The following is a 13,906-nucleotide window of genomic DNA, read 5'->3' as shown; positions in this document are numbered from 1 at the left end:
AGGCTGGGCTTCCCGAGTCATACACAAGCCCGCACCAGCTACCCATTTCACACTCGGCAGTGTGTAAACCCCACTCTCTCCCTCCCCACTGTGCCCACAAGTCCATTCCCTACATCTGTGGTATGTGTGTGTATATATATGCACAATGGAGTATTACTCAGCATAACAAAGAACAAGTTTGAGTCACTTCTAGTGAGGCGGATAAACCTAGAGCCTGTTATACAGAGTAAAGTAAGTCAGAAAGAGAAAAACAAATCTCATATATTAATGCATACATATGGAATCCAGAAAAATGGTACTCACGATCCTGCTTGCAGGGAAGGAATGGTGTCTTGCCTTATAGAGGCACCTGTCTTCCCTGGTGGCTCAGAAGTTAAAGCGTCTGCCCCCAGCACGTGAGACCTGGGTTCAATCCCTGGGTCGGGAAGATTCCCCTGGAGAAGGAAATGGCAACCCACTCCGGTATTCTTGCCTGGAGAATCCCATGGACAGAGGAGCCTGGTGGGCTACAGTCTGTGGGGTTGGACAGGACTGAGCGACTTCACTTTTACTTTCAATCCCATCACGAGGGTGGGCCCGCCCGCATGAGCTCATCTAACTCTATCTCCCCAAGGCCGTTTCTACACACCCTCACACAGGGGGTTGGGGCTTCAAGGTAAGAATGGGCTGGGGTGGGGAGGCAGAAAATTCAGTCTGCCACAGGTGGTAATACCCAATTCAAAGACTGCAGCCCGAGCGGTCAGTCGTTTCAAGGCTTTTGGCTCTATAAAACTGCCTTAGAAGTTTGCATCTGTTAACCTCATGCTCCGAGCTTGTCCCCCACGACACTCCCCCTTCCCTTTGGTAACCACTAAGCTTGTCTGTGTCTGTGAGTCTGTTTCCACTTTGCATACCTGAAATTAAGACAGTATTGTAAACAATTATGCTTCAATTTTTCAACATGCCTTAGAATGTTTGCATACTTGATTAATGGTCATGGACTTAATTTATGTAATCTCTAGGAATTTTAGGCTGAAACTAACATGTTTTGGGGGGCTTCCCCACCGGTTCAGTGGTGAAGAATATCTGCCTGCCAATGCAGGGGATGAGGGTTTGATCCCTGGGTCAGGAAGATCTCCTAGAGAAGGACATGGCCACCCACTCCAGTACTCTTGCCTGGAGAATCCCACGGACAGAGGAGCCTGGTGGGCTACGTTAGATGGGGTCGCAAAAGTGCTAGGCATGACTTAGCAATGGAATACACACACAATGTGTCTTTGACAACCTTATGTGAAGTATTTAGAAGTTATTATAAAATAGGTGCTGATATTAAATAAACGTCAATGTACATTTAGAAATCTCATAAGTAGCTATAAACAGCCTCCAAATGGGTTGTACCAGTGTACGCTCCCAGCAATAATGTTCACATGTGACGACTGTTCCTCTACACCCTTGACAATCTTAAATGCCAGGAAACTTACTCATTTTTGTTAACCTGATTAAGTAAAAAGTGACACTGTTGTATTAATTTTCATTTCCTTAATTATCACTGAGGTTAGACACTCAACACACTACACAGTTCTTTCCCCGTGAACTGCAGATCCGTGCCTTTTGTCAGTGTTGCTGTCCCATCTCTTGCCCTCTTATCCTTGGTTTGTGCATGTGAGGGGCTTGGGCGGGAACCCGCCCTCTGGGCTCAGGAGAGCTGGAGACACAGCTGTGGCTGCAGGGTCGCTGGGCGCTGCCTGCTCTCTGCACAAAGAATGCCCGCTGACGCGGACTTCCGCTCACAACCCAGGAGGGCCACGTGTTTGTGAACATTCCCTTCCGAGGGAAAGCACAGGTGGTTTGCTTGAGTCCTTCCAGATGTGTGTTAAGCAGCACCAGGACGCAAGGGCGGAGTGCCGCCGGACTGCAGCTGGAGTCTGGCTGCTGTCTCAGCTCTGCTCTGGCGACTTCGTGGAGAGCAGCCACAAGTCACCGTGTAGGCTGCAAGGACAAGGGCCATTCCATGATTTTACCCCCACCAGTGCTCTGAGGAAATACCTGTCGCAGTTTCCATGTTTATGTTCTTGACCAAAAGGAGGAGTTATAAGCGTGGATGTGCACACTTATGTGCAGTATGTAATTCTCCCATCATAAAGTGAAGACAGTAAAAGCAGCCTTTTTCCCCTGTCCCAGGTATGGCAAATATGTTCCCTGTTTGATATTTTTACCTGTTTTGTTAGGGTTTGATTTTATTTGTATTTTCGTTTTTCAGTATAGAAAATTTAACCTTTATGTTCTCATACTGATCAATTTTTTCTATTATGACTTTCTGAATTAGTATCATGTTTAGAAAGGCCTTCCCCAGCCCAAGTTTATATAAATAATTCATCTGTATTTTCTTCTGGGACATTCATGGTTTTAAATCTTCAAGTCACCTGGTAGTAATGGGTTTATATAAATAATTCATCTGTATTTCCTTCTGGAATATTCATGGTTTTAAATCTTTGAGTCACCTGGTAGCAATGGGTTCCTTTTCTATTTCTTTAGTGTTTAATTATTAGGCTGCCATAGATCTCCATTGTAGCATGCAGAACCTTTAGTTGCAGCATCTGAACTCTTTACTTGAGGCATGTGGGATCTACTTCCCTGACCAGGGATCAAACACAGGCCCCTTGCATTGGGAGCGTGGAGTCTTAGCCACTGGACCACCAGGCAAGTCCCAGCAATGTGTTCTTTCAGTATAAGGAATCATTACTCAGCCAGCTCTATTTTGAAGCTATTAAACAATCCAGTAAACCAGCTGGTTTAATAGACAGTCTTTATCACATAAATTTTCATAGGTATGAATACACAGATTCTAATTCTGTCCTTTCTTCGATCTAGTCCAGCATCAGAATTGTTTATAGTAGCTCGAGAATAAATTTTATTAATGTAGATTTAAAATAATATCTTCAAACATACAAATGTTACTTCAAGTATATAAACAACCCCAGTATCATTTAAATGATTTTTATAGTAGTTATTAATGGTTATTTTTTTAACTAATCCACATAATTAATTTAACATTGATTAGAGTTTTAGTTATTTAAAACAAAACTGTAAATAACTTAGGGAAGTGAATTTTGCTATGATTCTCAAACTCTGTTATACATCATAATCACCGAGTGAGCTTGCTCAGCAGACAAAAGCCTGTATCCCGCTTTCCAGGACATGTGAGTCAGGAGGAGGAAGACGGGCCTCACTCTCAAACACTCCCCAAGGCATTTCTATACACAGTAAAGTTCAATACTGAACACGATATTGTCCATGAGAGCAATGTTTCCTAGGGTAATTATTCAAACACCTTTTAACATTTGCAGCGTGCTGTGGTTAGCCACTCAGTCGTGTCCGACTCTTTGCAGCTCCTTGAACTGTGACCCGCCAGGCTCCTCTGTCCATGGGATCCTCCAGGCCAGAAGACTGGAGTGGGTAGCGTTCCCTTCTCCAGGGGATCTTCCCAACCCAGGATCGAACCCAGGTCTCCCGCATGGCAGGTGGATTCTTTACCCGCTGAGCCACACAGGAAGCAAGGCAGGCCTTTATTTGAACCTTTCACCACAGAATAGTTCAAATAAAGGCCTGCCTTTCAAATGAATAAGCAAAAGGCTCCAAGAAAAAGTAAAACCACAACCAAATAAATTTAGCAAGGATAAATCATTAATTTAAACAACCTTCTGTAGAGAACAAGCGACAAATAATAGGCAGCACAACATGTTCATTTAAAAGAAACGAGATCAAAATGAAAGTGATAAAAAAAAAAAAAGAACATAAAGGAAAAGAATCCCTCCAGAGAAAAGTATGATATACATACAAAAATCCCTAAAGGCATATGCTGTGTAAGCTCCAAGAACCAAACTCTACTAATTAACCCTCAATCCACTGTCACATAAAGAGAAAAGGAACACAGTGGAAATCTTTGTAAGGTAAACTTTGCCATAAGTGAAATTAACCATGTAAATTCAAGGGGAAGTGCTGCATCCCGCTGTTCCAAGTCTGTGCTCAGCCCGCGGACACCCTATTTGTACATGATGTCGTCCTCAAAACTAGGATGCTCTCTCTTCACTTCTTTCTTTGAGTAAAAATTCAGATTCTACTTTTTCTCACAAAGCCTTTCCCTGTCACCCTTACAAAAGAATGTGCTCCTCCAAGTCCTGGCCAGACCCAGAGCAGGGGAAGGAAGGAGGAGGCTGATGAAAGAATCCACTCCAGACCCGCTCCCTGTCCCAGCCATAGCAACGATCCCTGTGATGGGAGCCTAGAAAGAATCCTTCCCGCCAGTTCCTTCTAACAGCAGCTCCCACCTAAGAAGGGCAGAAGGAACCAGAGGCACAAACAATTCCAACCGCATCGAGACAGTCACCACTATGAACTTCACAGCTTTCAAACTGATTCTATTTTATTTCCTTTCTAAGCTTCTTGGTCAAAATTTCGTTCAATTTAAGGTCACACAACTAAAGATACAGAGATAACTGATAATGCTTTTTTACAGAACGGTCAAAGGTTTCTATTTATGTGCTTATCAAAATTACATTTCACAAGGAGAAGCTATTTCTAAACAATTTAAGGATAATATTTGTTGTTTTCATGTTACAAGTAATACATGTTGATTACAGAAAATCTGGAAAATAAAATACAAACCATTCACACACTACTACCCAGGTATGGCAACTACTAATACTTTCCATTCTTTTTTCTAACAAAATAATTTTAAAAGATCATACCCAGCATTTCAAGGAATTTAAAAGAGAACAAAGATGCTTCTGTTCAATACTGTAGTGGAAGGTCCTAAACAGTAAGGGTTTTTTAAGTAAAATAATTGAAATTAAGAGATGAAACTGTCCACATTCACAGATGATTGTTTTACTTAGAAAATCTAAGACAATCTATAATAAGTTATTAAAAAGACTATTTAGCCAAGTTTTAGTATCAAATCAACTTAAATTAATACATTTCCATTCACCAGAAATGACCATAGAAAACACAAGAGAAAAAAAAGCAGTTCATTCACAATTTTATTACAAACACATCTGTGCAGAAAAGAGTTAACACAGTAGGCCTGGGACCGCTACTCTTAGAAAGGCCTGCTTGAGAGCTGGCCCTTGGTGAGTAACTTAGAACTTGGCTAGGGCCCCGTGTGTGTGCGTGCGTGTGTGCTAAGTCGCTTCAATCGTGTCTGACTCTTTGTGACCCTACGGACTACAGCCCACCAGGCTCCTCAGTCCATGGGGTCCTCCAGGCAAGAACGCTGGACTGGGTCGTCATGCCCTCCTCCGCGGGATCTTCCCGACCCAGGGATCGAACCCACGTCTCTTACATCTCCGGCATTGGCACACGGATTCTTTACCGCTGGAGCCTCTGGGAAGCCCAGCTAGTGTCCTATACTGATATAAAACTTTCCCCAAACGAGAGTGTGGCTCACTACACCTGAACTGTGCAAAGTGCAGGGCATGTGGTGTATGAATGCTTGCTTCCTTCTGGGAGTCTGGGGTCCTGGTACCTGACAGGCAGATGGTGCCTCTATGGACAGCCCCGGTAACAGATTGTTGTTGTTCTGTAACAGATTGTTGTTGTTCTATCGCTAAGTCATGTCCAACTCTTTGAAACCCCAAGAACTGCAGCACTCTAGGCTTCCCTGTTCTTCACTGTCTCCCGGAGTTTGCTCAAACTCATGTCCATTGAGGCTGTGATGCCATCCAACCATATCATCCTCTGTCATCCCCTTCTCCTCCTGCCTTCAATCTTTCCCAGCATTGGGGTCTTTTCCAATGAGTCGGGTCTTCACATCAGGTGGAGCTTCAGCATCAGCCCTTTCAGTGAATATTCAGGGCTGATTTCCTTTAAGATTGATTGGTTTGATCTCCTTGCTGTCCAAGGGACTCTCAAGTCTTCTCCAGCACCACAGCTTGAAAGCATCAGTTCTTCAGGGCTCAGCCTTCTTTATGCGATGGACACCAGGTCTCTAATGAACTTCCCTGGCAGACAGTGCTTCATACATGTTGCCACAACTTGCAGGAAGAATCAAATGTGTCCTCTATGACTCCACCAGGGGTTGGGAGTCAGTGGAGGGGAACTCTTGAAAGCCAGTGTCTGGTTTCCTCTGAACTTTGCCCCACATGCCTTTTCCCTTTACTGATTTTGCCTTGTACCCTTTTGATACAAAAAACAGTGGCTATGAGCACAACTGTGTGCCGAGTCCTGAGACCTAATAAATCACTGAACCTCACAGTGGTTTTGGGGACTCTCAACAAAACATTTATGAAGATAGCTACAAAATATTCATTAAGGACAAAAAAGAAAAAGACCTAAGTAAACGGACAGTTATATCATGAACCCCAGTGGGAAGAAAGGCACCCCCCTCATTCTTATATTCAATGCCATTCCAATCCATAGGCTGACAGGGGTTTTTACTATGGAAGAGCAAAGGGCCAAGAATAACCAATTGTGAAGAACACGTGGTAGAATTTTCCCAACCTGATATCAAGAATTATTATGAAGCTATCTTAATTAGGCAGCAGGGAGAACAACTCAAGGGGGTTTTTCATGAAATTTGACAAAAATGGCTCTAAAATTTATTAGAATAAGCAAAAGCCCAAAATAGCCAAGACATTCCTAATGAAGAGGAACAAAGCGCCCTACCAAAGAGTACATATAATAAAGCTACAGGAGTTAACATGATACAATATTGGTACAAGGATAGACAAGCAGACCAATAGAACAGAAGAGAAAACCCCAGAATGTATCTACCATATACATAGGAAAAAACCTGATGCTTGACATTACAGACCAGAGAGAGGGTTCAGTTAGTGCTGGGACAACCAACTATACACAGGGAAGAACTAATTTAAACTCCTCTCTCACGCCACGCTCTACACCCTTCTGTATGTCTGAAATACTTCATCTTAAAAACTTAGGTTTGTTTAATGCATATACTAAAATCTCTTACTCTGTTGGTAAATCACTGGCCAACAATCATAATTATACAACCTGTTACACTTTATAAGACCCCAAGGGACTACGAACTTACTTAAGTAGCACATAACCTCAATTTTGTATCAACTTTTTGAAAGATAGGAACCTTACCTCATAGATCCTGGCAATTCCATAAAGTAAGGTTACCTCTCCTGGAAACTTGTTTAAGCCTTGTTTGAAAAGATTTATAGCAGTCACGGGTTGATCCAATGAGATGTAAACCTAAAACCAAGATACACTTCAACAGAAGTACTGCTTCTTAAAATAACAATATTCATTATGACAAATTTAAAATTATAGATTAGTAACAAATTATCTCCTAGATACTATAGTAAACATTTTTCAGAAATGTGTAGGATCAATTTCCAATAATGATGTTATAGTTTTATCTCCTCATGCTGTATGTGACACATTCACTCATTTATTCCTTCAGCAAACACTTATCGTGGGCTTACTACATCACACAGACTAGACAGTAACTAGAAAAGGATGCTGATGTATGGCAAAAACTATCACATGCTGTAAAGCAATTATCCTCCAATTAAGATAAATTAATTTTTAAATTAATCTTTTTGAGGATGGAACAGACCTAAGTGTGTCTACAGGCGGGCATGAAGGACTAATTGTGAGGCTGACTGTGAAGACGCTGGAGAAAGAGGGCATGCCCCGTGGGAAAGTCTGAGAAGGAGCAGCCGGGGAAGGCTCTGCAGAGGGTGGTTTGGGAGAAGAACCCTGAGAAGTAGACGGGAAACACATGTGTAGGGCAGAGGGTCAGGGAGTTGGGAGGGTTAGCACTCGATACTCCCATTTAACAGTTCCCACCACTGAATTAGAAATTAGAAAATTCAGCGTAGATAAACCATAACTTACTAGGAGTTTCTAAAATGAGAATTATAGCTTTACGTATATAAACATAAGATTATGACTTTTTTTTTTCTTCATGATCTTGGATCCTCTGTTTCCTCCTAAACGTTTAGACTGTGCTTTGAAGAAGCCCAAATGGAGACACACAAAACTGCCTAGAGAGTTTATTGATAAAGAATGAGACTAGAGGAAAGGGCATGGATAAAAACTTTTCAATTTTTACCTTACATGCTTCTGAATTGCTTTTTAAATATAATAAATAATATAATTCCATATATGAATATAAAATATTTAATAATTCTTAAATTAACAAGCTTAAATCATAAGAAATAACGTTGTTCCTAAAATCTGCTTGGTCTCTATTACTTAGCAATAATTCCTTCACATATTAAAAAAACAAGTAAATTGTAACCCTATATAGTCACATAGGCAACAAAAGAGTTAAGCAAATCAACTGATGAAAAAATAATCAAACAATGTATTTAACAATAGTTAAAAAGTACATTTTTAACCACATGGCAAGTGATTATCAATTAAGAAGATAATAGTCATATACTGTAACCTGAATTATAATTTCAAGCTGTCAGAAAACTTTACTGTGATGTTTAGAAACCTTTTTAGAATTTAACATATAATGTATAAAGACACTTAGAGTTTCAGACATTTTTTAAAAAACCACTATAAACATACTAAGTCAGCACAGTAAGTGTATATGGCAGAACTTTCATTTGATTGTTAGTATGCTAACATTAATACCTATTTAGAAAGTAGTAGCACTTCCTTTTGGAGAAGGCAATGGCAACCCACTCCAGTGTTCTTGCCTGGAGACTCCCAGGGACGGGGGAGCCTGGTGGGCTGCCGTCTATGGGGTCGCACAGAGTCGGACACGACTGAAGCGACTTAGCAGCAGCAGCGGCAGACGCATTTCCTTCTCTGTCTCATCTTCTCTTTAACCACCTTGACAACCCTTTTTAAATTTAAGAAATTCTTAAAGATACATTAGTACAAGGTGACGTCCTAAGCACCACCTCATCCAACGCTTCTTTGAGAGTAGCCTTGGTGAGGGTACGGGAGTCACCGATTCCAGCAGTGGGAATTGCAGGTGGCCCCCCACCTCCGCTGTGGCGGTGGGGGCGCTCAGGCGCTCTGGAGTCAGAAAGTCCCGGGTGTGAACTGCTGGGGTTCAGTCGCTCAGTTGTGGCGGACTCTTCTCTGACTCCAGGGACTGTAGTCCGCCGGGCTCCTCGTCCATGGGACTTTGCTGCAAGAATGCTGCAAGAATGCTGGAGTGGGTTGCCATTTCCACCTGGAGGGGACCTTCCCGACTCAGGGATTGAGTCTCCTGAGTCTCCGGCAGTGACAGGCAGACTCCTCGCTGCGGAGCCCCCTGGGTTTGAACGCTGGCTCTCAAAAGGCAAGTGAGACTGCAAGTCTTCACGCATCCTCCTAAGTATCCTCTTCCTTAGTACAAAGGAAATCCACTCTGCGGTGTTGCTAAGAAAGTTTAATTAAATTACATGTGAAACAGACTTGATAAAATACCTTACACCGAGTAGGTGCTCAATAAAGGGGAAATACTGTTTTTGTTATAATGGCAGAGCCAAAAAGTGAAAACATAAAAACCTACATAAAAACAATCCTGTTCTCTATAGTCTGCTGACACGGGAAATAAATGTGTTGTAGAAAAACACCTCTCCGGGGCTTGTGACCCCTGGGGATAATAAGCCTGTAGCATGTTCTTCTGATCTAATGGGCAATACTTCAAAGGGGCTGTCTTACTTTTCATGGCAGCTGATTTTTCCTGAGATGGTTATCCTCCGTATGCGCTCACCTTTCCCCTTACCATTAAAAAAAAAAAGTTAAGTCTGAACACATTAACTTGTCAACTGTTCTTAAAGAAACTGGCAACTCTCCCCATGCGCTAGTCAGAAGTTAAACATTTATCCAGAGAAGACAAATTCCACTCAATTTCAGAGTACTTACTTTTGCCAGGTAGAGAAATGTGTCTACCATTTCCTGCTGCTTCAGGGCTGATTTAAACTGTTTCTCTGCTTCACGATACAATCTTAACCTAAGAAGAACCATTTTAAAAAATTAGACATTCAATTTAAAACAAATATGACCAGCATCCATTCATACCCTGAGGATACGAATTAGAGACAAATTACATCTGTTAAGAGTAAGCATGTACCAAGAAGGCAGTGTTACATGCACACACGCATGTTTATACAGGTTAGAAAAAGAGATGCCGGCATTCCCATATTCACTGTCTGAACGCTTAAATGGGCTGGAGAGTCTATCTGAAGCCTAATCACAGCAGGATGCCAGTGAGTCACCACCCAAATTGCTTGTGTCAGCTGACACGTCATGTGACCTCAAGAAATGCTCAGAGCCTCCATTTTATTGGAAGAACTGAAGATGACATTTCTCTGAAAACATCTTCTACTTTGAGATAAAAGCCCATTTTTAAAAACTGAGGTACTGGGTTGGCCAAAAGGTTCATTCAGTCTTTTTCGTAAGATGGCTCTAGTAGTGCTTAATTGTCTTTAACTTCATTCAAAACACTTGTGTTAGGTTGTATTGTTGGCAGCCATCATGTCAGTGTGAGTTTAAAAAAAAAAAATCAAAACTGGTGAATTTTTGTGTAGTCATTTTAATACTGAAAATAGAAGAAAAAACCAACATTTTCAGAATATTATGCTTTATTATTTCAAGAAAGATTAAAAAATGCAACTGAAATGCAAAAAAAAAAAAAAACAGCAGCGTATGGAGGTGCTGTGACTGATCAAATGAGTCAAAGCTGGTTTGTTAAGTTTCATCCTGGAGATTTCTCACTGGACGGTGCTCCCTGGTCACGTAGACCTGTTGAAGTTGACAGCGATCAAATTGATACATCCATTGAGAACAGTCTATGTTATACCATGCAGGAGATAGCTGACATGCTCAAACTATCTAAACCAAGTGCTGAAAATCAGTTATATCAGTGTGGTATGTTAATCATTTTGATGTTTGGGTTCACATAAGTTGAGCAGAAAGAAATCTTCTTGACTGGATTTCTGATGCACTTCTTTGTTTGATGACCAGGCAAAAATTGTTACAGCGTGGCTGAGTAGTTCTGATTCCTCCACCATATTCACCAGACATTCCACCTTTGGATTTTCATTTATTTCAGGTTTTACAAAAAATTGAAAAAAATTTCAATTCCCTGGGAGAATGTCAAAGACACCTGAAACAGTTCTTTGCTCAAAAAAAAAATAAAGTTTTAGGAAGATGGAATTATGAAGTTGCCTAAAAACTGGCAGAAGGTAGTGGAACAGAATGGTGAATACACTGTTCAATAAAGTTCTTGGTGAAAATGAAAAATGTGTCTTTTATTTTTAATTTAAAAAACAGAAGGAACTTTTTGGCCAACTCAATATAATTGCCATACAACAGTATTTAATTTCAGGCATATAACATAGTAATCTGATATTTGTATACCTTGCAAGATGTTCACCACAATAAGTCTAATTAACATCCATCACCATACACAGTTACAGAATTTTTTTCGTGATAAGAACTTATAAGTTTCACTTTGCTAGAAAATTTCAAACACGCAATACAGCATTATTAACTATAGCTGCCATGATGTCTGTGACATGCTCACAACTTACTTTATAACTGATATTTGTGCCTTGTGACTCCCTATAACAATCTGCCCTCCTCTACTCTCAGCCTCAGGCAACTAGCAATCTGTTCTATCTATGAACTTGCTAATTTTTTTTTTTTTAGATTCCTCATATAACTTTTCAGTTCAGTTCAGTCACTCAGTCGTGTCCGACTCTTTGCGACCCCAAGGACCACAGCACGCCAGGCCGCCCTGTCCATCACCAACTCCCGGAGTTTACCCAAACTCATGTTCATCGAGTAGGTGATGCCATCCAACCATCTCATCCTCTGTCGTCCCCTTCTCCTCCTGCCTTCAAGCTTTCCTAGCATCAGGGTCTTTTCCAATGAGCTGGCTCTTCGTATCAGGTGGCCAAAGTACTGGAGTTTCAGCTTCAGCATCAGTCCTTCCAATGAACACCCAGGACTGATCTCCTTTAGGATGAACTGGCTGGATCTCCTTGCAGTCCAAGGGACTCTCAAGAGTCTTCTCCACCACAGTTCAAAAGCATCAATTCTTCACTGCTCAGCTTTCTTTACAGTCCAACTCTCACATCCATACATGACCACTGGATAAACCATAGCCATGACCAGATGGACCTTTGTTGGCAAAGTAATGTCTCTGCTTCTTAATATGCTGTCTAGGTTGGTCACAACTTTCCTTCCAAGGAGTAAGTGTCTTTTAATTTCATGGCTGCAATCACCATCTGCAGTGATTTTGGAGCCCAGAAAAATAAAGTCAGCCACTGTTTCCACTGTTTCCCCATCTAGTTCCCATGAAGTGATGGGACTGGATGCCATGATCTTAGTTTTCTGAATGCTGAGCTTTAAGGCAACTTTTTCACTCTCCTCTTTCACTTTCATCAAGAGGCTCTTTAGTTCTTCTTCACTTTCTTCCATAAGGGTGCTGTCACCTGCATATCTGAGGTTATTGGTATTTCTCCCGGCAATCTTGATTCCAGTTTGTGCTTCATCCAGCCCAGCATTTCTCATGATATACTCTGCATATAAGTTAAATAAGCAGGGTGACAATATACAGCCTTGACGGACTCCTTTTCCTATTTGGAACCAACTAGTCTGTTGTTCCACGTCCAGTTCTAACTGTTGCTTCCTGACCTGCATACAGGTTTCTCAAGAGGCAGGTCAGGTGGTCTGGTATTCCCATCTCTTGAAGAATTTTCCACAGTTTATTGTGATCCACCCAGTCAAAGGCTTTGGCACAGTCAATAAGGCAGAAATAGATGTTTTCCTGGAACTTTCTTGCTTTTTCAATGATCCAACAGATGTTGGCAATTTGATCTCTGGTTCCTCTGCCTTTTCTAAATCCAACTTGAACATCTGGAAGTTCACGGTTCATGTACTGTTGAAGTCTGTCTTGGAGAATTCTGAGCATTACTTTGCTAGCGTGTGAGATGAGTGCAATTTTGCAGTAGTTTGAACATTCTTTGGCATTGCCTTTCTTTGAGACTGGAGAAGGAAATGGCAACCCACTCCAGTATCCTCGCCTGGAAAATCTTGTGGACAGAGGAGCCTGGTGGGCTGCAGTCCATGGGGTGGCAAAGAGTCGGGACTGAGCAACCAACACTTACAGCACTTCTTTGGGATTGGAATGAAAACTGACCTTTTCCAGTCCTGTGGCCACTGCTGAGTTTTCCAAATTTGCTGGCATACTGAGTGCAGCACTTTCACAGCATCATCTTTTAGGATCTGAAATAGCTCAACTGGAATTCTATCATCTCCACTAACTTTGTTCGTAGTGATGCTTTGGTCCCTATAGCTCTGGTAATTTGGTTTGAAATCTGGGAATATAATGCCTCCAGCTTTGTTTTTCTTTCTCAAGATTGTTTTGGCTCTTCAGGGTCTGCTGTGGTTCCGTACAAGTTTTAGAACTGCTTGCTCTACTTCTGTGGAAAATGCCACTATAATTTTGATAGTGATTGCACTGAATCTGTAGATTGCTTCATGCACTATGGACATTTTAATAATAATAATTCTTCTAATCCAAGAATGTGAAATATCTTTCAATTTACTTGTGCCTTCATCAGTTTCTTTCATTAATATCTTACAGTTTTTGGTGTACAGGTATTTTCATCTCTTTGGTTAAATTTATTCCTAGGTGTTTTATTTTTTGATGGAATTGTAAATGGGCCTGTTTTCTTAATTTCTTTGTTATTAATGTATAGAAAGCAACAGATTTTGAGTCCTGCAAGTTTACTGAATTCACTTATTATTTCCAACAGTTTTCTGGTGGAGTCTTTAGGATATTCTATATATAGTATCACACCTGCTATAAACAGAGACAGTTCTACTTCTTCTTTTCTGATGTGAATGCCTTTTATTTCTTCTTCTTGCCTAAATTCTCTGGCTAGGACTTCCAATAGTATGTTGAGTAAAAACATTGCCAGTAGGCATCCTTATCTTA

At 41.1% G+C, this 13,906-nt stretch overlaps 1 protein-coding gene across 3 annotated transcripts in view; it reads right to left on the bottom strand.

Annotated features, from left to right (window-relative positions):
- Nucleotides 1–13,906, bottom strand: part of TTC8 (tetratricopeptide repeat domain 8) — a 54,378-nt gene that overhangs the window by 10,994 nt on the left and 29,478 nt on the right. For all 3 annotated transcript variants that reach the window (XM_070469765.1, XM_070469768.1, XM_070469767.1), the window contains 2 exons: nt 9,823–9,910; nt 7,087–7,197 (listed from right to left, as the gene is read on the bottom strand). In XM_070469765.1, coding sequence (XP_070325866.1) covers nt 7,087–7,197; nt 9,823–9,910 — 199 coding nt within the window. The remainder of the gene's footprint in view (nt 1–7,086; nt 7,198–9,822; nt 9,911–13,906) is intronic.

This window comes from Odocoileus virginianus, chromosome 6, assembly GCF_023699985.2.
Source record: "Odocoileus virginianus isolate 20LAN1187 ecotype Illinois chromosome 6, Ovbor_1.2, whole genome shotgun sequence".
Taxonomy (NCBI): domain Eukaryota; kingdom Metazoa; phylum Chordata; class Mammalia; order Artiodactyla; family Cervidae; genus Odocoileus; species Odocoileus virginianus.
This window is presented reverse-complemented; position numbering and strand designations above follow the sequence as displayed.